Genomic DNA, 27701 nt, shown 5'->3' on the forward strand with positions numbered 1-27701 from the left:
CAAATTCCATGACACAATTTGACCCCTGAGGGCACGATAATAACAGTAACTATCACTTTATGTAAACGTTGCTTTCTCCTTTACCTGTCCACGCCGTAGATGTATTCACACACACCATAAAGTAGAACTGGAAGACTTTGAGAGTCACACTATACTCGGTTCCTGGTCTCAGACCCTGGACATTCTGCTCGGTCGAGGCGGCCGACAGGGTCACCACGACCGGCGCAGAATTCGTTTTGTTTTTCACCCGCAGGTCCAAAAAATAGCTCGTGGCCATATTGCTTTTCTGCCATTTCACCAAAATCGACGAGGGGCCCGTGGCTTTTGCTGACAAAATGTTGCACCCTGTAAGAGATGGAAATACGTGGCAGTGAAAACAGCAGTTTGGTTTGAAAGAAGAAACTTTGATATCGAACAGTTTATATTACTACATAAAGAAAAAAAACATAAAAATGATATTAGTAAGTTATCTAAACAAGGACTTACATTTTGTGTGACGTGTTTAGCTGCAGCGATCCATTTTGATTTATACACATTCAATAATTCATTACTTATTTCTTAAAAATAAATAAACTTATGATACTTCAAACAATTTATTTAAAAAAGACTTATGCAGACACTTGTCTGTCAGGTTGACTTACCTTCTGCACTATGAGGTATCTGTAAATAACAAAAACAATATAATCAATATAACATAGTGGAAATATCCTGAGACTACATCACATCCATGTTCTCAATCAGTTGGGGACAAAAATATATTTACCTGAGTCAGAGATACCAATGCTAACGAAAATCCTATGGCTCCCAACAATCCCATCTTTGACATTGACTGCAGGCTTACATTTAGTTAAGTATACAAGGGAGTCGAAGACAAAAGGTGTTCGGGATTCTTTTGAGCTTGAGCCCAGAGTGCGTTGGAACCAATCAGTGTTGCCTAAACGAGGAACAGGCTGTCCCACCAATGGCCACAAGGCAGGCAAGGGCTGCCCTGAGAACACGACGGGAGGGAGGGAAGGAGGGATGGACCGACGGATGGATGAGAGTGGTGTATTTACCTGACGTGAGGATGAAAAAAAAGGTCCCTCTTTCTTTCTACCCTTCTCACTCACACACACACACACACACACACACACACACACACACACACACACACACACACACACACACACACACACACACACACACACACACACACACACACACACACACACAGTTAGTGTAGGGCTGCAACTAACGATTATTTTCATTAATCGATTAATCTGTTGATTATTTTCTCGATTAATCGATTAGTTGTTAGGTCAGTAAAATGTCATAAAATGGTGCAAAATGTTGATCGTGTTTCCCAAAACCCTCAACATGATGTTTTGTCCACAACCCAAAGATATTTAGTTTACTGTCATAAAGGAGCAAAGAAACTGGAAAATATTCACATTTAAGATCTCAAATCAACAATTTTGCACCTTTTTTCCATAAAAACTACATGAACCGATTAATCAATTATCAAAATAGTTGCCAATTAATTTAGTTGTTGATTCCTTATCAATTAACTGTTGCAGCTCTGTCAGTGTGAGAAGAAAAAGAGAACAAAGAACATTATATTGTATTGTATTGAAGTCTGAGGTGATCCACTTTAAACTTCTGTTCAAACTGAACACAGTTGCCTGACCAACATCGATCTTATCGCAGCAATGCCATTGCTTTTGTACCCGGAGGCCACAGTTTACACGCAACTTGACTTTACTGACCTACTAACACGACATCACTCGCACTCGCAGCGTTGGCCCGAGCAGCGGTGTTGCACGATTACCGTCCTCCATTCGTTTTCTCTCCGTCTATTTGTGATTGTTCACAATTGGTCCATAATTTTGTTTCCTCCTCATCCCACCCTTCCCCTCATCTGTAAGTACATACTATACATATAAAAAAATATGAAGGCACATTGCGACTCCACACACGGAAATGTTTCTGCGTCAACTGTTTTTTTGTTTTTTTCCATCCCTGTAAACAATACATGAGAACACAGAACACTGAATGACCTGAACCGAAGAGATAAAGGCTTGGGAGGGGCCTTCCAAGCAAGTGCCACTGAAACCAAAGTCAAGAAGGCAAACTTGGGAATTGGGACTTGATCTAAATTGGATGTCCTGAGAAAAACACATCGGGTTTCTGAGCTGTTACTAAGTTGGGTCTTTCTTAAAAACGGTTAGCTTTGGGTGGTTTAAAGGTGCTTGGTGATTGGATATTTGATGAAAAACTAAGGTATGTTTCCACATAGAGAGACTAATCCCTGAGCTGGCTTTATGTAGGCTACATGCTGGGCTGAAAGGGATCTTTTATCACGGGAGAATAAAGGGCGATCACCTCCGAGTTGCTCGCCGTGTAATAGAAAAAAGGAAGTCAACATGAAAGTGGATACGGGCCATAAAACCTGGCAGGAAACTTTAGCCGCCTGGCTTCAACAATAAGAGCAATTTTGAAGCGCGGTGAATAAGGACAAGCGATGCGAACCACCTTGGTATTTCATTGTATTTTTCATGCGCCTGCGATATTGTCCTGAACTAGACACTGTTACAGGTCACAGGCACTGAACGTCTTGTGATGCAACTTCCCACAAAAGAAAGTCAGGTAAAAGACGCAGGGTCCTGCGCCTGTCGCTAAAAGTTACGTTACGACAAGACACTGAGCTTAAGTCGTATTTTCCTGCTGATTCATTTTGAGGTGTTCTGAGAAAAGACGTGAAACATTATCTCCCAATGCCCGAAGAAGTGGCGAGGCCGAGTGCTCAATCAGTATCACAAGTCATGCGTTCAGAGAATTTCGAACCGATGAAAAAGACAGCGGCAGTATGGCGTTATAGTAAACTCAAAATAAGCACTGTAGAGGAAGATAATATGTCAGTGCGGATTTGGTGTACTGCATTTCACCTTTGTGTACTTTAGATGCTGATAAACTAATGGTTACATGTTACGGACATGTCTAAACATACACACTGATTTTTATTCGACCAAATTTTATTCGTCAAATCACCAAATCAATGCTTGAATGGTTTAGTTCTTATGAAAGTTTTATTCGTTTTTCATGCACGTGGGCATATTTTCTTTTTGAAGGTGCTACATTTGATACAGTCCACAGGTTTCTACAGTGTTTCCTTTCTTTTAATACATTGTACATAGGTGGTCTTTTATATATAGTACACTATTATTATTTTTTATATATATCCCCAATTCCAACAAGTCCTCCAACTCATACGGCAAACTATGTCGTATGTTTTAAAAACAACCATATCAACCATTCCATAAATTAGCGCCTCTACAGGTGATAGGAGGTACGCCGCGATAACTTTTTGCCTCAGAGCCTTGTGGGTCTTTACTGGGTTGATGAGCTTATAAAGGTGTGGGTTACGGTTAGGGATAGGGTGACGTGGTAGAGAAGCAGATTATTTTACAGAATAAAGGCAAAACCATTGAAATACACAAACTTGACGGACTTACCAAGGTCCACCGCTGTTGGTTGTTAGGTACTGTATGTGACCGCTAGAGGTCTGTCGTCATCTGCTCGTTTTTTGGGGATGAGAACAGTCTTCCCTATTCATATTTTTTTGGGGAGAGGAAAATGGGGAACTTGATTGAAGATGCAATCTTCTTCAATTTGATCCTGGAATGAAGAAAGGAAAAGACGGGAAACATAAGCAGGAGGGCAGTTGGATGGCCTGCTCCTCTTTGGGACTTCTTCATTATGTCACTTATCATATGATATCACATGATGGCAAATTATTTTCTGATCATTGTTATTAGTTTTGGATTTTTGGACCCTTCTTTGTTGACCTTTGTTGACACACTCGGTAATGAAACTCAAAAAATCAGTTCCCTCTTCTTTTTTTTCCTCCACAGGAAGTACGTCAACATGTTCACACCCCATTAAAAAATGTGAATGTGAGAGGATCCATCTGATCAGATTACTTATTATACTGTTACTGAACAACTTGCATGGATCACTATGATTCCATGAGATTAAGGCAGATACCTCCAATGAGCCCTCAGGAAAAACTGTGATACACTAGTCCAAAAAAAAAAAAACATACGAAAAAGTTCAAGGGTCTTTGTGTGGTTTACAGTTACATCTTTTGTATTTGATGTTATTTTTGTTGTTAAGCAAAACCAAAAATCATTTTTCTCATTTTTTGTAAAATCTTTTTTGCAGAAAAGCAGAGACTTCACAGAATAAAAAAATGTCTTAAAGGAGACATGTTATGCTCATATTCAAGTCATACAATCCACGGATAAATATATACAAAGTACGTTTTGTCACAAAAAACACGCGAGAATAAGTGACACGGGAAAATTACGCGTTACGCGCGCGAAACAGGAAATGGTTGTCACTTCCACGACGACCATTGGATGAATGCTTATGGTGCGTTCAGGTTCACACCGGACGCGGCGCGAGTAGATCACATACAAAGTCAATGCAAAGACGCAACTAGACGCGAATTTCGCGGCACTGACACGGGCGACGCCAATGGTGCGATGTGCGCGATGCGAATCAGGCGAAAGTCGCGGGGCGTCCGTCGCTCGAGTTGAAGTATATGAACTCGGGCGATAAATTCGCGACGCGATAGCCAATGAGCGTTGAGATCCTCCCTCCGTCACCTGTCGTCAGACTGTCTGTCACTGTATCATGATGGAGGATCACTAGTATGTATGTGTGTGTGTGTGTGTGTGTGTGTGTGTGTGTGCGCGCCAGACCGGGTTGATATTTGCATCGTGGCCGGTTGAAGAAGGACAGGGCTCGGCAGAAAGTGAACGAGGAAGTTGGACACTAGATAGCTAGCTAGCTAGCACAACCACTTTGTGTAGCTTCCCCAGCGGCACTCCCGTCTGCCTATTTCTCCTTCAACAGTTCATGTTTACCTGCGCGCGTGTGTGTCTTTGACTGTATGAGATTTGTCGGAGAAAGTGGAAGGGATTCAACGGGCAGACTTTCGCGCGAGCGACACTAATAAGCACAAATGTTTACTTGCGACCAAACTCACGCGATGCGAACATTCCCGCCGCAAACATCAAGTGGGCGTGGTCTTCCTGAGTTCTTCGCTGTTCCCGATCAGTCTCGTTAATCTCCCGCGTTAAAGCTGTGACTCGTCGTCACGTTGACTTGCCGAACTCACGCTGCCTTGCTCCTGCTCCTCAACATCGCCACCCTCCGTCCTCACCCTCTATTGCTTGGAAAATTATTAAATCTAATAAAAACCATCATTGAGTCTGGTCGTCTGCATTTTGGGTCCAAATTCTAGTTCAGGCCTGAAACACTTTTAATTACAAGAACAGACAAACTGCCCCTGAACTGTCAGTCGCGAGCTGACAACATGATGAACACTGTCCGCTATCATGAGGTGATACAAGTAGCCAATGTATGCACATTATTATGCACCATCCAAGACCGTCTAGGTCTGCCTTTGAGTTGCAGCTGCAAAATGATTTGAAAAAGATGAAATTATTCTTAACAGTTCTCGTAAGCGTAATTAATACATCATTCATATTTTTTATTATTATAACTTGACGAGTGAGCGGAAAATCTGTCTTCAAATAGACTGTTTACAAAAATCATACTGTATCCGTTTGTATCACTGGGTCTGGAAAATGAAGGTAATGCAGAAGTGCCTGAAGCCTGTATTCTCTGGAATGACCAGCAGAGGGCGACTCGCTGGTTGCAAAAAGAAGTCTATGAGAAAATGACTCGACTATATAATAGCTATGGGGAGAAATAACCAAAGTCAGAATTTCAGCAGCACAAAAACAGAAAGAAAATATGCAATAATTATGACTGACATTTATTTTGTAAAAAACAAAACAAACCAAAAAACACACACAAATGATGCTGGGAATTTTTTTAATAGCAGAAACGTGGTTTACACAAGCGCAGTGACACATGATTCTGAAACGTTTGATTCATCCTGAGAAGGAGCAACAGCGTCAGCCACTAACCGTCAGGAGGCTTCTAACTTCGGGTCGGAGCTACGACTTTTATTATAATTTGGTCAATTCTCAAATTAATACTTCTTAAAAAATAAAGGGGCAAAAGGTTTCATGAAAGATGTAGAATGTTGGTTGGGGCAGTGTTACTGTTTTTACTAATTAATTTTCGTCAATTAGATAATTCATTTGTAGTTTGGGGATAAAATCAACTTAAGTCAGTTCATCAGCACAGAATGTCAATTTAGTTTTTTTTCTTTGTGAATAAAATTATTATTGAAAAGAAGCTTTTTCACTTTTACCAAATTCATACCATAGTTTTGTCTTTTTTATTTAAATATACTCCTGTTGTCCGCCTGTCCTTGTTTTTCTCATATTTTACTTCTTCATGTCTGTTTAGGGCACAGCAAAGTTTTTTTCCGGGCCGTCCTACTTTGCTTGAACATTGTTTCAAGGCAGGCGAACACTGAACAATATCGTAAAACATTAATTTCATCATCACTTTATATCTTGGCCAAAAGACAGACGTGCTTATTCTTGGTTAACAGTCGTTCTTCTATGTATTGATCAGCTTGACGAGCGAGGATGAATCGGGAGGAAGTGGAGGATGGAGAAGATGAAGATGGAACGTCTGTGCAGAAGAGGCTGTGAAGACAAAACAACAAATTTCACGTCAAGTTTTGCTGGATTCTTATGTTCAAGGTAGGACATTGACTTAAATTTGACATTAAAACCGCAAAGGGCTCTGCTGCTACAGGACGCTGTTGTAAAAATGAATACGCACTCTGTTACAGTTATTTTAATCATGAAAAAAAGATGGAAAAACGGTCTCACCATGAAAAACAAATACAAAAAACATATTTCTTAATGTTTATACTTTCTCTCTTCGGTCACACACTTAGGTTGTCATGCACCACATGTTTCCATTACTCCTCGGGTGCAAAGATTTTTTTTTATTTTTACTCACCAGATGCTAGTCCACACTTCTCTTCCCTCTGTAAATGACTGAAGAGATTGAAGTGATATTAGAAAAATAAACCATTAATATTAGCGTCAAATAATCAAATAAGTCAGGTTAAAGTTAAACGTGGTAATGTACTCACCTGCGCCAATGTTGCTGTTGGAGCAAGTTACTACAAGAGCAGAGACAATGACACAGACAATAAATAAAATGTAATACAGCTTCATTACTGTGTTTCTGACCATGTCATTCCTGGTCATCTAAAAATATCAAAACTCTTCTGCCTCCGTCCATCGTCTACCGCTTTATCCATTTAAGGGTCACGGGGGGCAAACAACCTTTCACTCTCACATTCACACCTACGGACAATTCAGAGTCTCCAATGAACCTAACCCACATGTCTCTGGACTGTGGGAGGAAGCCGGAGAACCCGGAGAGAACCCACGCACACACGGGGAGAACATGCAAACTCCACACAGAAAGGCCCTGGTTGGTTTGAACCGAGATTCGAACCCAGAACCTTCTTGCTAACCACTACACCACCGAACTCTTCTGCTTGTGCTATGTAATTATTCCAAATAAAAGCCAATAAAATGGAAAATTCCAACTGCTGCACATTTGTAAATCTAATTTTTTAAAAATCTCTTCACAGCATAAATCTGAGTTTTGACTATAGGTTCAATCAGAGATGCAATACATCCCCCATCACCCGACTTCACTGTAGGTCTCCACCGGCCTACCTGAGTACATCCTCTGAGGACAGAACATCCCTTTGCCGCCCTCTGGTGTGAGCGGGGCCACCACCACGTGGTAGATGTCGCCGCACTGGATGTTGTAAACGTCGCAGCTGTTTCCGCCGGGCGACACGGAGCAGGTGTAGTTGCTGCCGCCGCCGCTCTCCACCACCTCTGCGACGTCGCCGTGGCTGCTGCCGGAGCTGCGCCAGGACACCCGCATGTTGTTACCGGCCATCCGGAAGAGCCTGACGCCCGAGGGACAGCAGGCACCTGACAGACACAGAGAGACACAGCAATGAAAAGATTGAAATAATAAATGTATGTGGATATATATAATATAAGGAATCAAAAAATAAAATATGCCCGCTGTGTACATCACAGCCTTCCACAATATGATAAACATTATCCATCTGAAAAGGAGTAGGAGAAGCAAATAGTGGTTTTAATAATACTGATAATAATCAACAAAGATGTTGGAGGATAATTGATCAGCAATGTTTCATTGAAAAGAACATTTCATTAATAATAACAATAAAAAGATAAATTTAGTTGTGTTGGAATTCAAAATATTCACAATATGCTTTTGTAATTTGAATGTATAAGAATGAGTGAAACTTGAATTCTCTGGACAATGATTGAGAATGTTGCTCAAAAATTTTTAAATTTTAAAAAAATTGAGGAAACAGTATGTATGTATGTATTATGTAATAATTAAGCTATGATGATTGCTACTGATTAATATAATTGTAAAAAAAAATAAAATTGATTTGGTTCTGATTGTAAAGAAGAAGGAAATCTATTAAAAAAAGGGCCATCTGTATTTATGTTATTTATATGAAACGGGCATGTCTCTTAAATAATAAGATATTTATTTTCTTCCTGCTCCTTTTCTGTTCATGGAATGCGTATAAGTGTGTTGTTTTGTAAAATAGTTTTTTGATCACCCTGAAAACAACGAAATAAATGTTTACGAAATGAAATGTGTAAGAACTCGACTTTGCATGTGGGGGTACATCTTAGAAAACATCCGCACTCACTGGACGAGAAGCCCTGATAGGTGCAGTCGGCCTTGCGCCCGCTGCGGCTGAACGCCTCCATGGTGACGGTGTAGTTTGTGCCGCAGGTGATGCATCCCATGAGGCAGTGGGAGTCCTGGGCGTGGCAGCGGGCGTGGCCGCGCGGCGACGTCAGCGACGTGACGAACGAGTGGGCCCCTTTGGCGTGGGACCACGAGACGTTGGTCATGGCCTGAGTCACCTGGGCCACCGTCAGATTCAGCGGGCAGCACGGTTCTGTGAGAGAAAGCAGGTAAACGTGGATGCACACGGTCCACAACTGTAGGACCACGGCACTTAACATGTACTCTCTTCTAATGCTTGGATCAGACTTCGACTCAGCTGGCTCCATTCAAACCTTTTATCGCTTTTCGCTCACCTGTCTCCAGAGTTTCAGAGAAGCTGGGTAAACTCTGTCCGGCGGCGCCGCTCGCCGTGACGCTGACCTCATAGGTGGAGCCGCAGGGCAGGTCGGCGATGTCGCAGCCGCTGCCGGTGGTGGTGCACGTGTGTCTGCCGTCGTCTCCCAACGCGCTCACGGTGTAATTGGCCGCCCTGTTGTTCGCCGTCCAGCTGACACTGACGCAGGAGGAGTTTCTCGGGTTCAGCACCAAGTTCGCCGGCATGCAGGGCGCTGGTGGGGCACGGAGGAAAGGAGTGGTCAAAAAAGCTGACTGAGTTTACGGAGTATGTCGATACCTATGAGGGTCAGATTGACATGTTTTCATGAGATAAACAACCCTAATAAATTGCAAATGTTCAAAACTGTCATGTTCCTGTAATCGAATTATTCAAATTCACATTCTATGCCTTTTATCGAAGGTCATCACAAACACATTCATGTAGATTCATGTAAAATCTTCTTTTATGAAACTTAGCTTTTTTCTTTTTTCCTGTTTGTTTATGTTGACAGTCGAGAAAGGCCATGATTCTAAATTGTGTTCATTATTTACTTCATATTCGTTGGTCGGCGTTGTACTGAACCGGAAAAATATTTTGTCCATACGTCCATTAAAGGGGCATAATATTAAGAAATATCTATGGTTAAAGTCCAGTACCACAGCACCACCCCCTACAACCTCAGTGATAAGCATATAGTAGAATTACAGTAGCACCTTCCTGACGGTGTCAACAACAAAAAAAGAGATCATTTCCAAGGTTCGTAAAAGTAGATTTTAAAGCAGAGAAATAGTAATGCACAGGTGTACCTAATAAACTGTTCAGTGGGTGCGTAAAATGCAATAACCCCCAGCTTCTGCCACATACTGGTATTAGGTATTCATCTAGATTACGTGAAATCATTAGTACAGTAATGTACTTCATGTTAAAGTTCCTGTGAGGTTTTTTATAAAGGACTCGATGTTTTTAAACCACTTTTTATGTGAAGCCCAGTGCCAAATGGATTCGTTTGGGGCACAAATGCACAAGTGAGTCGAGGGCTTTTCCCACCCGTGTCTCTGGCGTGAGGTTTGCACGCGCGGTTGCAGCCGCTCACGTCGTTGCAGGGCGTCACCACCACGCTGTAGGCACTGTCGCAGCTGAGGTCAGAGAGGGCGCACACCGGCGCCGTGTCGTTGCACAGCACCACCTCTGCGCTGTCCGCGGCCCGGGTCTGGTACAGCTCCGCCCCCCGCGAAGCCGTCCACGTGATCTCCAGGGTGTCGGTGCTCACCGCCGAGACCGCCACGCCCTCTGGACAGCAGGGCACTGAAGGCGAGACACACGTGAACGCATGATGATGATGATGATGATGTATCGGAATATCTTTCGTGATGACTGGAAATCCCCAAAAAAAGTGTCACCGGTGCTGCCACTTACAGGTGGTGTAGTTGAAGTTCTCTCCCGGAGGACTGGCGCCGGCCTGGTTGAACGCGAGCACCGACATCACGTACGTGTAGCCGCACCGGCAGTGGTAGGTGCAGTTGTTGCCGGTGGTGTTGCACGTCTCCTCGCCGCCGTCGCTCCTCTTGATGAAGGCCATGAAGCCGTCGGCGTGGGGCACCGCGTTCCACGCCAGCGAGCAGTTGCCTCCGGTCGACTCCGCGAGGGCCAAGGACTCTGGTGGGCAGGGGACTGGCAGCACAGGGCGGCAGCGAGTTCAGTTCAGGGCCCCCGGACCACATGGAGGGTGTGGTGGGGATGAGTGTGACCTTTTTGTTTTGTTTGTGTTACTTTAAGATCAAAAAAACTTCAGGATATACTACGTGTTCAAAGACTGTCTGTCATTCCTCTCCATAATTCACTTGAACACTTTTAAGTGCAGCGTTCATTTCATTTCTGTTCTTGTTCAAGTATTTATATTTAAATTTATATTAAGGCTTCTGGTACCAACATTTTTTTTTAATTATTTTTACATCAAAACAAATTCTTGTTACATACCTTATTGCTTTTTTTATTGTATTTTTGTATTGATATGGATCTGTATTTTCTCCTATTCACTTTGTTTCTGTTAACACCCAAATTTCCACTTTGCGTGTCGAATAAAGGAATATCTTATCTCATCCTATCTTATCTCATCTTATCTTATAAACACAAACTATTGAGTTCAATCTTCAAACATACTGGTACATTCCCACGTTTATCACAATAGTAATGTTTTTTTATTAGATGATTAAAGTGTGATAAAAACGTCTGTAGCTAATTATTGTATGTGATAAAAGTATATATTATTGTACTGTAGTTATTACAATCTTCAATTTATGGAATTGATTCAAAATAAAAGAGGCAGCAGGTGAATTTATCTGCTGAAGCACTAGAACATGTTTCTAAAATCTTCATATTGACCAAAAAAATGATTTTCTCATTGATTGCCCATTATACTTAATATTACCTTGGTGGAAACAGAATCCGTTTAGTTTCTAATGTGTCTGTTGTCTGCTGTCATCTCCCAATGAATCTGACTTTTGTGTAGCATTAAAATCCAGATAAGTAACAAGGAAAAAAGAAATTGACAACAGAAAATACCAGCTGGAACTGTTTGGATCTGAATCAAAGCAATTTCTCTGCTACTCACAGGTGATGAAGACTCTGGGGCTGGACGGGTAGCTGGGCCCGGCCACGTTGGAGGCGGTGACCTGGATTGCGTGCACCTCGCCGCAGCCCACTGGAGACAGGCTGCAGGAGCTGGACGTGGAGTTACAGGTGAGGTTCTGGTCGCTCCACACAAGATACTCGACGGGCCCGTGGGCGCCCGGGTCGAGCTCCCAGGACACGGAGAGCTCGGCCACGCCGTCGCCCATCGCCACAGAGACGTTGACGAGAGATGGTGTCGGAGGTCCTGTTAAAAGACACGGACGCAGTGATGCACTAAGAACATACAGGAACACGCGCAAACACCCACTTAGCCAAAACCTACGGAACTTCTCCACTGCATTTCTGAGGATAATATTGTATTTATCATTTATCATATTAATGCTTGGTGGGTTACACCGTTTACTTTGGTACAGAAGGTCAGGGTCCGATTCCAGGTCATCCCAGTGTGGGCCCTAAGGCAAGGCCCTTAGTGCTACCTGCCTCGATGATGCTAAGTCCCTTTGGACAAAAGCTTTAAAAATATATATATATAGTTACAAATAACTTCTTTAGATTTAGTTGTTTTTTTTTACTTAACAGAACATCGATAATTTAATAATTTGAGGATGGGATTTACACTGGGCACTTTTACTTGAAGGCCCTATGTCTCGGATTTATTAATAAAATTGTCTTTCCTCTGATGGTGTAGCCTTCATAGCTACATGTTGCTATCAGCCAGTTCATGTTAATGTCCCGATGTGTCTAGTTTGATCTGTTTGCTAGGAGTCACCAAAGTCAGGAATGTTTTTATTTTAAATTCGTGATTTTAATGTCTCAGGATTCTCACTGACTGGATGCCACAGTTTAGCTGCTCTCTGCGGCTGCAGTTACAGTCAAGCAATTTTTATATTTAACATAAAACACAACACATATAAATCGACAATGTCACACAAATAAGAGCCGTCTGAATCGTGGATGCAAAACTATAACCCTTATTGGGTTTTTTTTACATATCTCTTCATGTGTGATATTAATAATATAATGATGGGTTATGGCGGCAAATCACTAGACACTTAAAGTAACAGCGCCTGTGTGTCCTTACGCGTTGTCTGGTTGATGTGTAAACTGGCCTCTCCCTTTCGGCCCTCGGGGTCCCAGGCGACGCCACTGATGACGTAGAGTGAGCCGGCGTCCAGGTCCCAGATGGTCAGATTGGTGTTGGAGGTGTTGTGCTTGGTGTTGATGTTTGAACCGAGCTTGTACACGGACAGCGTGTACTGGACAGCGTGAGCAACGGGAGCCCAGGACACAATGATGCTGTCGTTGCAGGGAGAGGAGGCGGCGAGCTGAGGAGGAGGCAGAACTGTGGAGGGGGGGAGAGTTTGACAAGTTTTACATCCGTGATGCGTCCTGAGGGGTGAAAGACCGTACCAGTCTGCTATACACACGCCACGATTGTTGCATCAAAAAAAACCTTGAGGGGTAGTTCTCGGATGACAAATTACTCCACAGGGTTGTAAGTGAAGAATCCCTTCAAGGTCCATCCAAGATTATTTGTGTCTGGACGTTATCCCAGTGAAAAACAAATGAACACACACAATGCCACGTTTGTGGATCCTGGTAGAAAGTCCCTCAGTCAACTCTTCTTTAAGTCGAGTCAGGTCACAAGTTTTTTTTAAGAGATGCGAGATGCAAGTCTTCCAGCTCCCTGAATGCCGACGATTAAAATGACTGTAATATTGTCATTTGCATCTCTTAGACCAAGGATATGCTATTTTTCATTGTTCCAGTATTTAAATGAGTCAAATTCTGAGACTTGAAAGTCTTTAATTCAAATTAAAGGCCCTATAATTTTCAGATTTTCCTCAATCGGCCTTTTACTTGTTGTTGAGGTGTTTGGTCCCCAGTTTTCGAATTTGATCAAATCAGACCAGATGAAGCAGATTGGAGTTTTTGACTGTAACTTAAAATCCCCCCCAAAAAAATCCTTGAGGTGTTTATTTACATTAAATTGTTGCTGAGTCACTTGTATTTAATGTTTTAGAGAAAGTTTCGGAGGATTTGAGATTTCAGTCAAGCAGTGTTTCGTCTCAGTTATTTGTGACTTAAGTCTGACTCATGTTTCAGGGTTATTGCCCCAAGTACAGTTATTATTTTCAGTCACAGAGTCACAGAGACTACAAGAACAGAGATTCAGCCACAGCGCCTCCCATGATGCAATTCGTTTCAGACACCCACTGTATGAATATCACCATTGTCATGATGATAACTGACTGACCGGGAGCATTATACCTCTGATGTGTGAACTTAAATCCAATAGCTCGTCCCTTTTTTTCTTAACTGCTATTTCATGGTCTTTGCAATTTGTCATAATGCCTTTAATATCTTATGTAAAGCCCTTTGAATTTCCATTGCTGTTGAAATGTGCAATACAAATTAAAACTGCCTTGCCTTTTATAATTTGAATGTGTACTTTGAATTTGCATGTACGGTATGATATGGTAAAAAAATGAATCAAACATATTAATATAACAATAATTCTTTTGGCTGGTCACTTTAACATGTGTGCATAACAAATGACAAATCATATGTGGGATGGAGATAATTGCTCTTGATCTGTTTTTCTTCCTCTTCGGTCTGTTTCATGAGCAATCAAATCATTGTGTCTGTTGTAGCTAGATTAGTTGGTGGATAATTGATTATATTATTAACACTTCTTAATCAATAATGATAATTACAACAGGCCATTTTGAAGACTAAGTCAGTACCAAGTTTTTACATGTTTTTTGTGAAGACCCTGTTGACAATCAAACTTTTTTAGCTCATGAGGATCAGATTTTCCCCCCGAGGAGGCAGCGGAGGTCAGAGGTGACACCTTTGTTACTCATGATGAGGTCGGCTCTTTGTGTTCGACGGGGTCAGGTGTAGTTACCATACAGGGAGAGAGACCCCTGAGGGACCCTGCTGCATTTCTTTAGAGAGGCAAACCTGTATTTGCACAAACACTGAGAGCGCATTCGCCTGAAGATGATGAGTGCATACATTCACTGACAGCACCGTACATCGTGGCGCTGCAATGGGACAATGGGGCGGATCGGTTGACTTCTGCGGGGCATGGGGAATCGATGACACGAGTGTCCCATGTCTCTCGGAGAATGTGTGACTCACTTCTACACATAAACCAGACCTCTGGTGTTTTTTGGGGGGTTTTTTACCGTGGAATTCATCTCTGAAGGAAAAATACAGAACGCCCCTGGAGAAACAACAACAGTACCTGTCTTTGCCGTCTCAGAAGGGGACGGCTGGCTGCGGCCTCCGCCGCTCACGGCCATGATGCTGAGCGTGTACTCGCTGTACGGCGTGAGGGACTGGATCTCGGCGGGGGAGGAGGACACCGTGTCCTCTCTGAGGAAGCCATTGGAGTCCTGGACGCGTACGATGTAGTGCGTCGCGCCTGTCTTCGAGGTGAACTCCACCATCAGGGTCCTGCTGTCCTTTGGCTTCACTGTCTGGATGGGATCCATCATCTCCGGGGCTAACATGGCGGCAAAATCATTACATTGAGTAGTTCATTTCAAAGTCAAACACAAAATACAGCATGAATTTAATTTCTATCTATCAATCTAGTTTTTAACAGTATCTAGCTACCATCTATCTATCTATCTATCTATCTACTGTATATATATCCATCTATCTATCTACTGTATATATATATATATACATCTATCTATCTATCTATCTCTCTACCTATCTATCTATTTAAATATCTATCTATCTATCTATCTATCTATATATAGCTATCTATCTAGTTTATATCTATCTATCTATTTATCTAAAATATCTATCTATCTATCTATCTATCTATATATCTATCTAAATATCTATCTATCCATATAAATACCTTTCTACCTATCTATCTATCTTAATATCTATATATCTATCTATCTATCTATCTAAATATCTATTTACCTATCTATCTATCTATCTATCTATCTATCTATTTACCCATCTATCTATCTATCTATATATCCATCAATCTATCTATTTATCTATCTATCTATATATCCATCAATCTATCTATCTAAATACCTATCTATCTATCTATTTACTTATCTATCCATCTATCTATCTATATATCCATCAATCTATCTATCTATCTATCCACAGCTTTAGACCAGGTGTCCCTCACCTGTCGACGACTCAACCGTTGCATGGCTCAGTGTTTCCTGGGAACTGCCCAGAGCGAAAACTGTGAACACATAGTCGACGTTGGGGGACAGAGAGTTGATGGAGCCCATCACTATGTTTGGGCCAAACTGTGCAAAAGCGACGGGGCTGCTCGGTGAGCTTTTGGGGGCAACGGAGATCTTGTATGAGCTGGCTCCAGAGACCCTGGTCCATCTCAAAATCATGGTCTTGGATGTTGATGAGAACACGGACACTTGGAAAGCTGATGAGAGGGATGAAAGAAATGGAGACTATTACTGTACATTCTAATCAACCTGAGACATGGATCTTTTACACAGAAGTGTATGATAAAAATCAAAGTTTTGTGCTCGTTCATGCTCATAAATGACAGTGATATTCAGTGGAATTGATGTTAACAGAGAGCATACAGTACCTGATGCAGTCACAGCCTGCAAATATAGAAGAAAAAAACATTATTTAACAATAGTTTTATTGAATTAAATAAAATCCAACTTAATACAGACTTGTTTAATTATTTGGAATGACATTTTTCAATTGCATTATCCTGGTCCTATTTTCCTAACACAATTTCAGTGTCTGAAATTTCAATAAATTCATTTCCATTACTGTACCTGTGAGCATATGCCCAGCAAGACAAACATCGCCAGCCACTTCAGAACGCCCATTCTTCTCGTCTGTCTCTGGAAATACTACTCTCACTGTTCCTCACAGTGTGCAGCTTCTCTTAGATGTTTTTTTTATTTTCTAGACTGCTTCACTCTTTTCTGTTTTATCTTTTCCTTGTGTGTGTGTGTCAGTTGAAATACCTGCATCTGGCCCCTCCCACTGGTTGCAAATGTCCAATCACAGAGAGGCAGAGAGATGTAAGGGGGGGATGAATAGCATGAGAAGGAAACATCTGTAGCTAACGGCATGTTACTCTATATTCAAGGATGTAGTCAAGGAGAGAAAAGTGGCACGAACAGGAGTCAGGATTTCCCCGTGCAGCTAGAGGGCTCGATACAAAACCTTTTCACACTGATATGTTCAGGGTATAAATGTATTTTATAAACTTCTAAGTCATTTTCTTGTTAGACATTTTACTAAATACCAAAGACATAGCCTACAACATGAATCAAAATAACTTCTTCAGATGCTTGATCATATAAATATGAAAACACATTAATCCCTCCGGTGGTTGTGATCTCAGACTGGACCAATCAGAGCAGAGCTTGACAACACTGTCTGATACATGGGACAGTTCATACCTCTGTGGAAAGGATTAAATTTGTATTAATACACAAAACAATACTATACAAGTACATATCATATATAAGGCATAAAAAATTGGTTCAATGTAAAGTTCAAATTGCTTAAACCATCTGCGACTATGAATACTAAAAGCTATACGATTTGAAAACAAAATAACGACACTTAACCTATTAAGTAGGATAAATAGTTACTACTGAGTTTAAATTGTGACAACCTAATAACTGTGATCTAATAAGTCATAAGCCCCCTAATATCTCAAGTATTAGAATATATTACCCAAATTATATCTTACTTATCATTTCATACTTTTGACTAGGCCTAACAGCAACTCCATCATGCAACTATTTTTGAGAATCTGATGTTACAAATGGATGACTGGCTATATCATTTATACCCTTTAAGTCCTAAAACAAAACAAGTCCAATTCAAAATTCCTAGCAATTATCCAACAAGTGAATTGTGGGATTAAATGTGGATCAAATTATTCGCTGTTTTTGTGATACTAAAATCGAAACTAGCCTAAACAGATCATTTATTTTCCCTACTGTACGTACCTGTAAGCTGCTCTGCGATGTTCTGTTGGGAGATCTGTACGTACCTGTAGCCTGCATGTTCTGTTGGGATATATGGTAGGAGGCAAAATCCACTATCTTTGTTTAATAAAATCTCAGAGGACAAAAAAAAGGGGACTTGTGGAGGAAGACGGAAAAAGGATCTTGTGGACAGTCAGTACACGCAAAACCATAGACTGTATAAAAAGGTTTCATTTATTTATTTGTTGGTTTTTACTTTTCATTTGATACTTAATGTATTTAACTGTATGTTTTACTAACTGTTTCGTTATCATTTAAATAAGTCATTTGTACCTTGATATTTGTGAGTGAATCATATTCAAAAAGCGTCGCACACTTGCTGACGCCGTTGACGTCAGAGTGCGACGTCACGCGACAGGAAGAGGTGCGAAAGAGAGAGAGAGAGAGAGAGAGAGAGAGAGAAAAAAACCCAAAGATGGCGGCGGGTTCGGATTACGGGCTGAAGAAAATAGTTTGGAAAAGTAAGTAAAAGTCTGAGGACAGAGGTTTAATTATCCGTTTGAATCAGCGTAACGTTTCTTTTTCAGAAGCGAAAGTGCTTAAAAGTAACGACGAGCTGTTTTTCACGGGTCGTTTCTTCCGCTTTGACTTTTGAATCTTGCGGCCGTCGTCGCTGTTGTTGCCGTTGTTGCCGTTGTCGTCGTCGTTGTTGTTGTTGTCGTTGGTTGTTTGGCGACAGGAGTTTACAAACGTGGATTTAAGGGAAGTGTCGCTGGACGTGACAACCGCAGAATTCACTCGGGGTTAACACACCGCCAGAGGTGTTGTTGACCAACCGCAGCCCGCAGCCCGCAGCCTGGTACGTGCGGGCTTCCGTCCGTCGACACAACCGCCGGTTCGCGATGACGCACCGACACGGACCGAACGTCAAGTCGTGTGTTTCCCCGACGACCGAGGCCATACCTTACCAACCAGGGGAGGGCTACGCTGGGCCACCTGGGTCCACTACTTCCACACCATTCAGTCATAAAATGTGTCACAGATGTCCACCGACGAAGAAGAATAGCACTTGACACTATGGCCTTGTGGTGCTGCAAGAGTCCTTATCGCTGTTTTACGTTTACATTGAGTCGACCGGGTCATGCACTTGAAGTTGATCTCGACTGAAGAGTGCAGCCACCGTGTGACTTCTGCCAAAGTGGCAATGACTTTTTTTTTTTCCTTCTTCTGGTGTGAGCAGTGTTGTTGCTCATGACTCACTCTCTGCGTCTCTTACAGGAATAAAAGAAACCATCATCGCAGACTGCAGGAAGTCGGACGTGTGGAAGGTGGGGACGACCGTCGGCGCACAGTCATTTGATCGCAACTAGGCCTGTCACGATAATCACATTATCGACTGATCGTGCGATACATGAATATGAAATCAATCGTTTTTACTGACCTCAATAACAGCAGTTGTCATAAGAACGAATGTCAATAACAGTCGTTAGTCTCCCTTCTGTCCTCTCGTCTGTTCTCGCCGTATGATTTATCTTTTACTGGTTTGGTCTAGAAAGTGTCAGAAAACATGTTTTTTCCTCAGTATTTCACCAAAGGCAACTTGCTTGTTTTGTCTGAGGCCTAAACACAAGTCTAATCTCTGGATAAGATTTCTCTCAGCAGCAACACACACATCGTGTAGGAGTTGTACCAATGGCCAAGCTCACATGATTCAGGGTCAAAAAAATGTTCTTAAAAGGACGATAATATTGTTAATTGCAATAACTTCAGGGACAATATATCGTGCATCAAAAACTAGTTGTCGTGACAGGCCTAATTACAACAGATCCGACATTTTCGTGGTTTATTCCAGTTGTGCACAGATACTCAAAACATTTGAGGTTCCACACTTCTTTTAATGTGGGGCTCCATTTTGACTGTTCAATCACTAATGATTCGCCATCTTTACAGATATTGATTCTGGACCCTTTCACCACCAAGCTGCTCTCATCATGCTGCAAAATGTCCGATCTGATGTCAGAGAAAATAACAAGTAAGCCTTGTCTCCTATAACAGTGAAACGCATGTTTATTTAGACCCAAGAGTCTGCTAGCTTGTCTGTGTGTGGATGCTTGCTTTTAAAATGAATGTCTTGTTTCAACTTTGTAGTTGTGGAGGACCTTTACAAAATCAGAGAGCCTGTTCCAGAAATGAAGGCCATCTACTTCATGCCACCAACCGCTAAGGTTTGCTATTATAACTCTGTAATGGTCCTCTTGCATTTCCATTCTTTAAAATTGGTTTTCATTCTTTTTCTAGTTTAATCACAATGGGGTCTTTTTTCTGCCAAGCGGTTTTCTGTTATTTTCAAAAAATTACATTTCATTCCCTAGTGTGTGGATGCCTTTATTGCGGACTTCAAGACCAAACCCAAGTATAAATCAGCTTGTGTTTATTTCACAGACTGTAAGTAACTTAACAAACTCAAATCCACTGCGGTAGCCAAATAACAGACAAAAAAAAGACTCAAGGAGACAAGATCAAAATGTCATTGATGTTTCTTTCTTGTCCTGCAGACTGTCCCGATGAACTGTTCAACAAAATGAAGCTGTACTGTGCAAAGTACATACGAGTCTGCAAGGAAATCAACATGTCGTTCATGCCGCAAGAGGCGCAAGTGAGTGGTTGCAGTGTGTGTACTTTTTTCAGAATTCTGCGTTTACTTGGTAGTGAAAGGAAAATCCCCTCGTTTTACTGTTTAAGCACATGTTGTTGTAGACAGGCAGAGATGTGCAGTGTTCTGAGTGCATCTTTAAATGGGTGTAGACTGCTGTAAGCTGTGATATAATCACCTTTCAAACTATGTATTACTGTGGCTTATTATTATTATTATATTGTGGACTATAACCAGTTATTAGGGCCTGAGCGACTGGTGGTGTAGGCCCTATTATAACTGAAGGATTTTATTTTTTTCCCACAATGAATCACAATTCTGAGGGTTTACACATGCTCTACGCGTTGTATAACTTTGCACAGAATTCAAAGGTGGTGGAAATACAGATTTTACGGTGTTCGCTAAATGGGCGATGCAAACTGGCTCAGCAGCGCACCCTAAAGTTGAGCACCTAAATTTCATTTACACCATATTTATATACTTTGGGAGGCAGATGTCTCATGTCCAGACCTACAAACAAAAGCCTCTGGCAGCCATTACCTCATCACCTTTAGTGTGCAAATTTGTAGCATTTTTTGACATTTTGTAATTCTCTTTTGTAACCCTCCATTTCCTCTTTATGCTGTTTCTGTGGTTACTTGGTAGGTAAAGGAAAATCCCTTCGTTTTGGCCTAATGTGTTTTAGAACGTGTTGTTGTAGAGAGGCAGAGAGTTGCAGCGCTCTGAGTTCATCCTGAATGGGTGTAGCCTGCTGTAAGCGGTGATGTAATAGATACCACTTTTATTTTTTACAAGGTTCCCATTTATTTCTATATAAGAGACTAAATAGACCCACATGCTCCTTTTTTTCCATTACATTACTGATTTCTCACAATATTTCTTTTTTTTCCCGCTGGTGTGTTGAATTCTTTTCAGGTGTTCACGTGTGACAATCCCGGAGCTTTCCAAAGCATCTACAGTCCAAACAGTCAGGACAAAAAGAAGACACTGGAGACACTCGCCGACCAGCTCGTCACACTCTGTGCCACGTTGGATGAGTATCCAGGAATCAGATACAAGAAGTAAGCCAGAGAAGATTCAGTTTCTCAGCTAACAACAGTCTTCATTTGACCCTTGTCTAGTGTAACAGGTTATAGATTAAATGCAAAGCCACATAAGAGCAGCCTTTAGCTTTTTATATATTTACATGAAACATGATTTTCTGTTGATTCATCTTTGTTTACATGAACCTCAGCTCAAGTATTGATTCCATTTATTTCCTTGATACAAGCAAGTTGTGTACATTATTTTTTAAATATTAAAGATTATACACTCAGCCAGCCAGGTTGTATAATTCTCCTTGCAAATGGCTTGATTAACTCGCACCGCTGTTGGTGAGACCTCTGTTTTAACACAACTGTGATAATGTCACAACTAGAGACGCCAACATGGAGAACGCAAAGACTCTCGCAGAGCTGGTGGACAACAAGCTGGCCCAACACTACGAGCTGGACGACAGTGGCAAGAAAAAGGTGAGACTCCTGTCGGCTTAACAGAATATATCAAAGAACATGCCCTCTCCTTTGCCCTTAAGCAAATAAAAGTGTTGTTTCCCTTCACCCGAAATTTGAAATGGAAAACGTTTGCAGTTGTTGCTCGTTAGCTGAGCATTATCACGGAAAGCGAAGAACAACGTCAAATATTGTCGTAAAGCAGTAACCATTGTTTTTATAATGTAAAACCCATATTATACAAAGAAAATGAATGTTCTAATTTGTGTGCTTCCCCCCCATCACCAGGGAAAGACCCAGGCCCAGCTGCTGATCGTGGAAAGAGGTTTTGACCCAGTCAGCCCCATCCTACACGAGCTCACCTACCAGGCCATGGCCTACGACCTCATTGATATCCAGAAAGACACCTACAAGTAACACAAGTGCATTTCTACGTATTTTGCACATACATAATAGGCTCATATTAGTTTTTCAGATTTACGCAATACTTTTCTATTTGAAAACTCATCGTCTGGATTATTTTTTGTGGCCAGGTACAAGTCTACAGATGGCACGGAGAAGCAGGCGCTGCTGAACGAGGACGACATGCTCTGGGTGAAGCTGAGGCACAAGCACATTGCTGAGGTCTCGGAGTAAGTGTGCAAAGATCCGAAGGATGGATCGTGTGTGACCCCGTTCATCATGTCCTCCTCACCCCGAACTCCCTGACCCCTGTTTTTTTTTTTCTCTCTCTCTTTCATAATAGACAAATCCCGAAGATGGTAAAGGAAATATCTGCCAGCAAGAAACAACCAGATGGGAAGGTACGATAAGTGCTTTTGTTGATCTCTTGGAACTGTGTGTTTTCATACTTGAAATTTAATTTCTTAAGCATACATTTTTTTGTTTTTGAATTTTCTTTCTAGATCACAATTAGCAATTTGGCCCAAATGATGAAGAAGATGCCTGCGTTTCGTAAACAGCTCACTGAGGTATGAAGTATTGCCCGACCGATATATCGGTTCTCTGGGAAACTTTTTGGATTAAGGACTGAATGTAGCTAACATTATTTGCTCCCTCCCAATGATTACAGAGCTAAGTGATCATTACGTTGCGGTCGGGTGTGGTGCGGTGTTTCAAAACCCTGTTTTCACGTGTGGTTTAAACTAAAGCATGTTTTTTTTAGCAGCACAACTGAATGGAAAGTCTCATTATTCTTCTTTTAATTTTTTATCAAATCATTTGAGACTCCAGTAACAATACGTATAGATTATTAAGCTGATATTTTTCTCCGCTTTTTCTGTCTTGTGTTTCGAATTCTAGCAAACTGTTCACCTGCAGCTGGCCGAGGAATGCATGAAACACTTCTCAAACAACGTGGAGAAACTCTGCAAAGCCGAACAGGTCCGTCTGTTGTCCGTCGTTTGTTTGTTTTTGTGCCGGACATTTTTTTAGCACTTGCTTGTGCCGGTCAGTAGGTGAGGTTTTTGTTCATTTAACAGGTAGGAGGCCTCATGAGTACAAGCAGATCGGCCTGAATGAAGTTTTTTTTTTTAAGCCAGAGAGTGTGATGTTTGTACTGGTCAGCTGGAAATAATGTGGAGATCTTTGAATCAGGGTTCCTACGCAGTGTGGAATTTGATTTTAGTAATTTCCAGGTCTGGATAATTATGGAAAAGAGAAAATTTCCAGACTGAAATCTAAACAGATTTTAGAAAACTAACGATTCCGTCTCAAGTTCACGTGTGACCGCGACAGGTGGAAGGATAAGTCGTTCCTATCAACCGGGCATTATTTAGTTTCCCCTGTTGACGATAAAATACACATTCACCGCAAAATTACTGAGTTTAAATATCAATGTTTAAATATGAAAATCAGTCCTGGAACTGGCAACGTAGGAATTGGAAGTATCAATATTTCAATATCAAATTGCACGTGCATGACACAATCAACTTTCTGTAGAAACCGTGACCTACTGTGTATGAAGTGCAACATAATACCAAACACAGTCAGAATGTAATATGTTAACAGTTGGATTTTAAAATGATTCATTTACATACTATTTACTTGTAGAATAACTTGTAATAATAATTTAGATGATAATTAGAGCTGCAACAATTAATCGATTAATTGAATAGTAATCGCCTAAATGAATCCTCAACTATTTTGATAATCAATTAATGGAAATCGAAATTCTATGACTTCAGCTTCTTAAATGTGAATATTTTCTGGTTTCTTTGCACCTCTATGACAGTAAACTAAATATCTATGGTGTGTGGACAAAACTAAACATCATATTGAGGTTTTGGGAGACACGATCAATGATTTTCACCATTTTTCCGAAATTTTATGGACCAAACAACTAATCGACTAATCGAGAAAATAATAAACATATTAATCAATAATGAAAATAGTCGTTAGTTGCAGCCCTAATGATAATATTTACTTAAACATCTAGCCATTTGTACTCGGACGTCAAATATGGTCTGAAAAATCTACAGAGAAGAAGTGAGATTTGACTCTGGAAAATCTGAAAGTCTGGAATTCTGAAATGGAAAATGTGTAGGATCCCTGACGTATTTATTCCCTGCCTAAACGAAAGATAAACAACGTCTTGTCGTGTAGGATCTTGCGGTGGGGTCGGACGTGGACGGGATGAAGGTGAAGGATCAGATGAGGACCCTGCTGCCCGTGCTGCTCCACCCGTACAGCACCCACGAGAAGGTCCGAGCCGTGCTGCTCTACATCTTCAGCCTTAACGGTACGATCATCTCCGCCACAAGCAGATCAGTCTCCTCTCGCTCTCTGTGCCTTAGCTGTGCTTGAAGTAGTCTCTCTTGCTTTTCTTGTCACGTATTTCTAGTGACCAGAGTTTCTCTTGTTTGTCTGGTTGTTATGTGCAAACAGGAACAACAGACGAGAACTTGAACAAACTCATCCAACATGTCAAGATCGAGGACGAGCGAGAGTTTATCCTGAACTGGAAAGAACTGGGCGTTCCCATCATCACAACGGTACGTGCAGAAGGAGGAAAAGGTCGACCGATCTGATCTTTTCGATTGTTTGGATGAGTTTCTTTATCCTGTGTGTCATTGTGTTTCTCGTTTCATTTCGTTTCATCTGCTCATTTCTGTCAGCGGCTGCATCCACCTCAATATTTTCTCCTGCTTTTTGTTTCCAGCCGAGTCTCTTCTCTCGCAAACCCAGCAGACGGGATCGGTCCCAGGATCAGACGTACAACCTTTCCAGATGGACTCCCGTCATAAAAGATGTGATGGAGGTCAGTGAGGGGGAGATTACCCTGTAGCATAATTTATTCATAAATTATCATTTTGGGCCTCGTCATGCAGCATTTATACTTTGATTTTTATATGCCAATTTATTGGTATGTAATTTAAAGAGGGTATAAATGGGATGAAGGGTAGGAAGGGAAAAGAAAATTAAGTCAGACATGATGTAAGATATTTCTTGCAAACAAGAGTGTTTCAAGGGACCTTGTCGGCCCCAGGCAAAAGACACCTGGGGGCCCTACATGGAACTACCCGAAGTTGAACACCCTGAATTGCGTCCAGGGGCATTTTAGTCTGTGTCCGTTGGTAATGCCTCTTGGAAATCTGAACTGAACGGAGAGGTCCTCGACTAATACGCATTTGAGTATTAGTCTGTTTACGCCAGGCTAAGAATTTAAGGGGGTTAGAAACAAAATTGTCGTTACTGTGGAATAACGTGTGCCGCCCTGCTTACATATCATACATCCAGCTCAATCTAGGTCACTGTGCAGCCACAGTCCCCCGACAATGGAAAATCGTGAGAAAAATGAAGAACAGAACTGTGAAAGCCCCACAGAAAGATGTTATCAGATTCAGGTCTCCCTACAGGCAGCGTTACATATATGTGTGTGTTGTTCGGTACTGCTTTATCCATTTGCAACAGACAGCATCATATATAAGGCACAGCCAAACCACTTGTGTGTTGATCCCCAGGGACGATCCCTCTGTCTCATCATTGTACTGTTTGTACTCGAATACTTATATTGTTTGTTATATGCGTTTCCACATAAGAGGTCAACACAACAAGGTGAGATTATGTTTTTTGTCGATACAGGCAGGATGTTCCAGTCACCTGCTGCATTGTTGAAAGCTTGTACTATAGAAACGGGGATATGTTGAAAGTGGAGTTCTTGCATATTGTGTTTTCAAAATGTTTGCTTGTTGTTTTGAAGCTGGAAGCTGTTGTGTCCGTCTTTCAGGATGCCGTGGAGAACAAACTGGACACCAAAGACTGGCCACACCAGTCCGAATCTCCTGCTGCCTGGAATGGCTCCGGGGCCGTGAGGTAGGTTGTTCAGTGTTGACCCCGACTGCTTACTGCCAAACAATCCAGATTATGTAGAGAGACGATTTATTTAAAAGCCAATTTAAAATGTATTTCTTTGTACGATCAGTTACTCATAAGGAACGGGCGACTGTTGTTTCACTTTCATCTGACAAAATAATCCCAGGGACTTGTTCTACACACTGAATCTCCCCAGTTACACCAGTGCAGACAGTAAGAGTGTGATGAGTTGGCGCCCTCCAGTGATAATATGAGCTACTGCATCTAACTCCTTCTTTGTGATGTGTTTTTTTAACAGGACTTTTTTTCCCTCCATAACTTGAACATGCAGCCAACCGTTATAGTTTCAAATGTGTTGCTTCCCTCCTCCCTCTGCTCCGCAGTGCCCGTCAGAAGCACAAAGCCAGCTCTCAGGACGAACGGCGGAGCGGCTCGCGCCTCATCATCTTCATCATCGGAGGAATCAGCTTCTCTGAGATGCGCTCTGCCTACGAGGTCACCCAGGCCGTCAAGTCTTGCGAGGTCATCATAGGTGAGAATTAGTACCGAGATTAACAAGGGATTATGAGTCAAACCGCATATAAAGTATTTGCATCTTTCAGTATTTTGACGACACTTTACAACTCTGGTTTTAACATCGGTTGTGGACAGCTGTAAGTACAGGTGTGAACAAAAATTCTGAAGTGTGAAGCCTCATTCCTTTAGCTGTATAAATGGGGATGTGTTCCGAGGTTCAGATGTGAACTGCCGAACTCAGCGCTGCCCCCTTGTGGTCGAATGTTGACACCAGGTCTGAACGGTGCCTAACGGTTCTTCTAATACCTTGTCTCCAGGGTCTTCCCACCTTTTGACCCCCACCAGTCTCCTGGATGACATCAAGGCCCTGAGCAAGCGTCCCATGGAGACGTTCACAATAGAGGAGAGGAGCAACGCCTGAGAGGTCTTCCCCCCCTACATCTCGTATCACTCAGCACAATGCACTCAACTCCTCTTCCTGAATGAAGGACCGAAGGGAATTTTTCCATACACTTATCTTTATCATGTTTTCATCCTTGTTTAAAACCTTGTGCACATTCACAGTTAGGCGTGAGGACGAATTCTCTCTTCTCGGCAGATTGCCTCAATTTAAAAAAGCTTTGGCTGTAAGACCGGTGGTCTGTTTGTGGCGTTCATACAAAGCTTGATGTTGACATTTGATGATTTAGATTATATTAAGTACATCTTACTGAGAGACTAACCTGCCTGTGTGTTTGCCCTTTGTCAATAGAAAAAAAAAGTAATGTTACGTGTTGAAAGATCCGAGCAGCTTCCGGAGACCGATTGGTCGTAGGAAGAGAAGCACAAAGTCGATGTATATAATGTATGTAAGCACTGAGTCCCTTTAACACCAGTTCACTGCTGTTTATAAACACTTAATATAATTCTCAAGAATGTTTTTAACATAGAATCTTTAGTTTTTTGTTTTGTTTTTTCATGAATTGAACAACTGACTAATAAAAGGATGAAGTGGTTCAAATGTT

At 41.6% G+C, this 27701-nt stretch overlaps 3 protein-coding genes across 3 annotated transcripts in view; 1 reads left to right on the top strand and 2 right to left on the bottom strand.

The window, feature by feature from the left end:
* Window positions 1-655, bottom strand: part of LOC118318565 (mucin-19) — a 38104-nt gene extending 37449 nt beyond the window's left edge. The window contains exons 1-2 of the mRNA XM_035648347.2: window positions 642-655; window positions 85-345 (exon numbers count right to left, since the gene is read on the bottom strand). Of these exons, the coding sequence (XP_035504240.2) occupies window positions 85-277 (193 nt within the window). The 5' untranslated portion in view covers window positions 278-345; window positions 642-655. The remainder of the gene's footprint in view (window positions 1-84; window positions 346-641) is intronic.
* Window positions 656-5866: 5211 nt separating this feature from the next.
* LOC118317995 (fibronectin type III domain-containing protein 7-like) lies at window positions 5867-18924 on the bottom strand. The gene is made up of 15 exons (XM_035647242.2): window positions 17746-18924; window positions 16552-17189; window positions 16353-16368; window positions 15921-16181; window positions 15006-15266; window positions 12834-13094; window positions 11733-11996; window positions 10538-10792; window positions 10169-10426; window positions 9099-9353; window positions 8702-8956; window positions 7668-7934; window positions 7070-7099; window positions 6934-6971; window positions 5867-6611 (listed from the first exon to the last, which is right to left on the bottom strand). The coding sequence occupies exons 2-14, from the start codon at window positions 16603-16605 to the stop codon at window positions 6940-6942; spliced, it is 2469 nt and encodes an 822-aa protein (XP_035503135.1). The 5' UTR covers window positions 16606-17189; window positions 17746-18924; the 3' UTR covers window positions 5867-6611; window positions 6934-6939.
* On the top strand, window positions 18128-27701 carry stxbp3 (syntaxin binding protein 3). The gene is made up of 19 exons (XM_035647245.2): window positions 18128-18245; window positions 19003-19052; window positions 19675-19756; window positions 19873-19949; window positions 20097-20169; window positions 20280-20380; window positions 21293-21438; window positions 21795-21888; window positions 22156-22280; window positions 22401-22499; window positions 22613-22670; window positions 22773-22838; window positions 23170-23250; window positions 24472-24607; window positions 24754-24860; window positions 25028-25126; window positions 26096-26181; window positions 26565-26713; window positions 27015-27701. The coding sequence occupies exons 1-19, from the start codon at window positions 18200-18202 to the stop codon at window positions 27116-27118; spliced, it is 1779 nt and encodes a 592-aa protein (XP_035503138.1). The 5' UTR covers window positions 18128-18199; the 3' UTR covers window positions 27119-27701.

The sequence above is a fragment of the Scophthalmus maximus genome, chromosome 13 (genome assembly GCF_022379125.1).
Source record: "Scophthalmus maximus strain ysfricsl-2021 chromosome 13, ASM2237912v1, whole genome shotgun sequence".
Taxonomy (NCBI): domain Eukaryota; kingdom Metazoa; phylum Chordata; class Actinopteri; order Pleuronectiformes; family Scophthalmidae; genus Scophthalmus; species Scophthalmus maximus.

What these genes read in the sequence shown, in the direction of transcription:
- LOC118317995 (XM_035647242.2), bottom strand. Translation starts at nt 16,605, where the DNA reads ATGGGCGTTCTGAAGTGGCTGGCGATGTTTGTCTTGCTGGGCATATGC. An exon ending in AACGGTTGAGTCGTCGACAG is followed by an intron (nt 15,267 to 15,920) that starts GTGAGGGACACC and finishes CCGCCATGTTAG; the next exon opens with CCCCGGAGATGATGGATCCC. An exon ending in ACCTCACGCCAGAGACACGG is followed by an intron (nt 9,354 to 10,168) that starts GTGGGAAAAGCC and finishes GTGCCCCACCAG; the next exon opens with CGCCCTGCATGCCGGCGAAC.
- stxbp3 (XM_035647245.2), top strand. Translation starts at nt 18,200, where the DNA reads ATGGCGGCGGGTTCGGATTACGGGCTGAAGAAAATAGTTTGGAAAA. An exon ending in AGAAACAACCAGATGGGAAG is followed by an intron (nt 22,671 to 22,772) that starts GTACGATAAGTG and finishes TTTTCTTTCTAG; the next exon opens with ATCACAATTAGCAATTTGGC. An exon ending in GCGTTCCCATCATCACAACG is followed by an intron (nt 24,861 to 25,027) that starts GTACGTGCAGAA and finishes TTTTGTTTCCAG; the next exon opens with CCGAGTCTCTTCTCTCGCAA.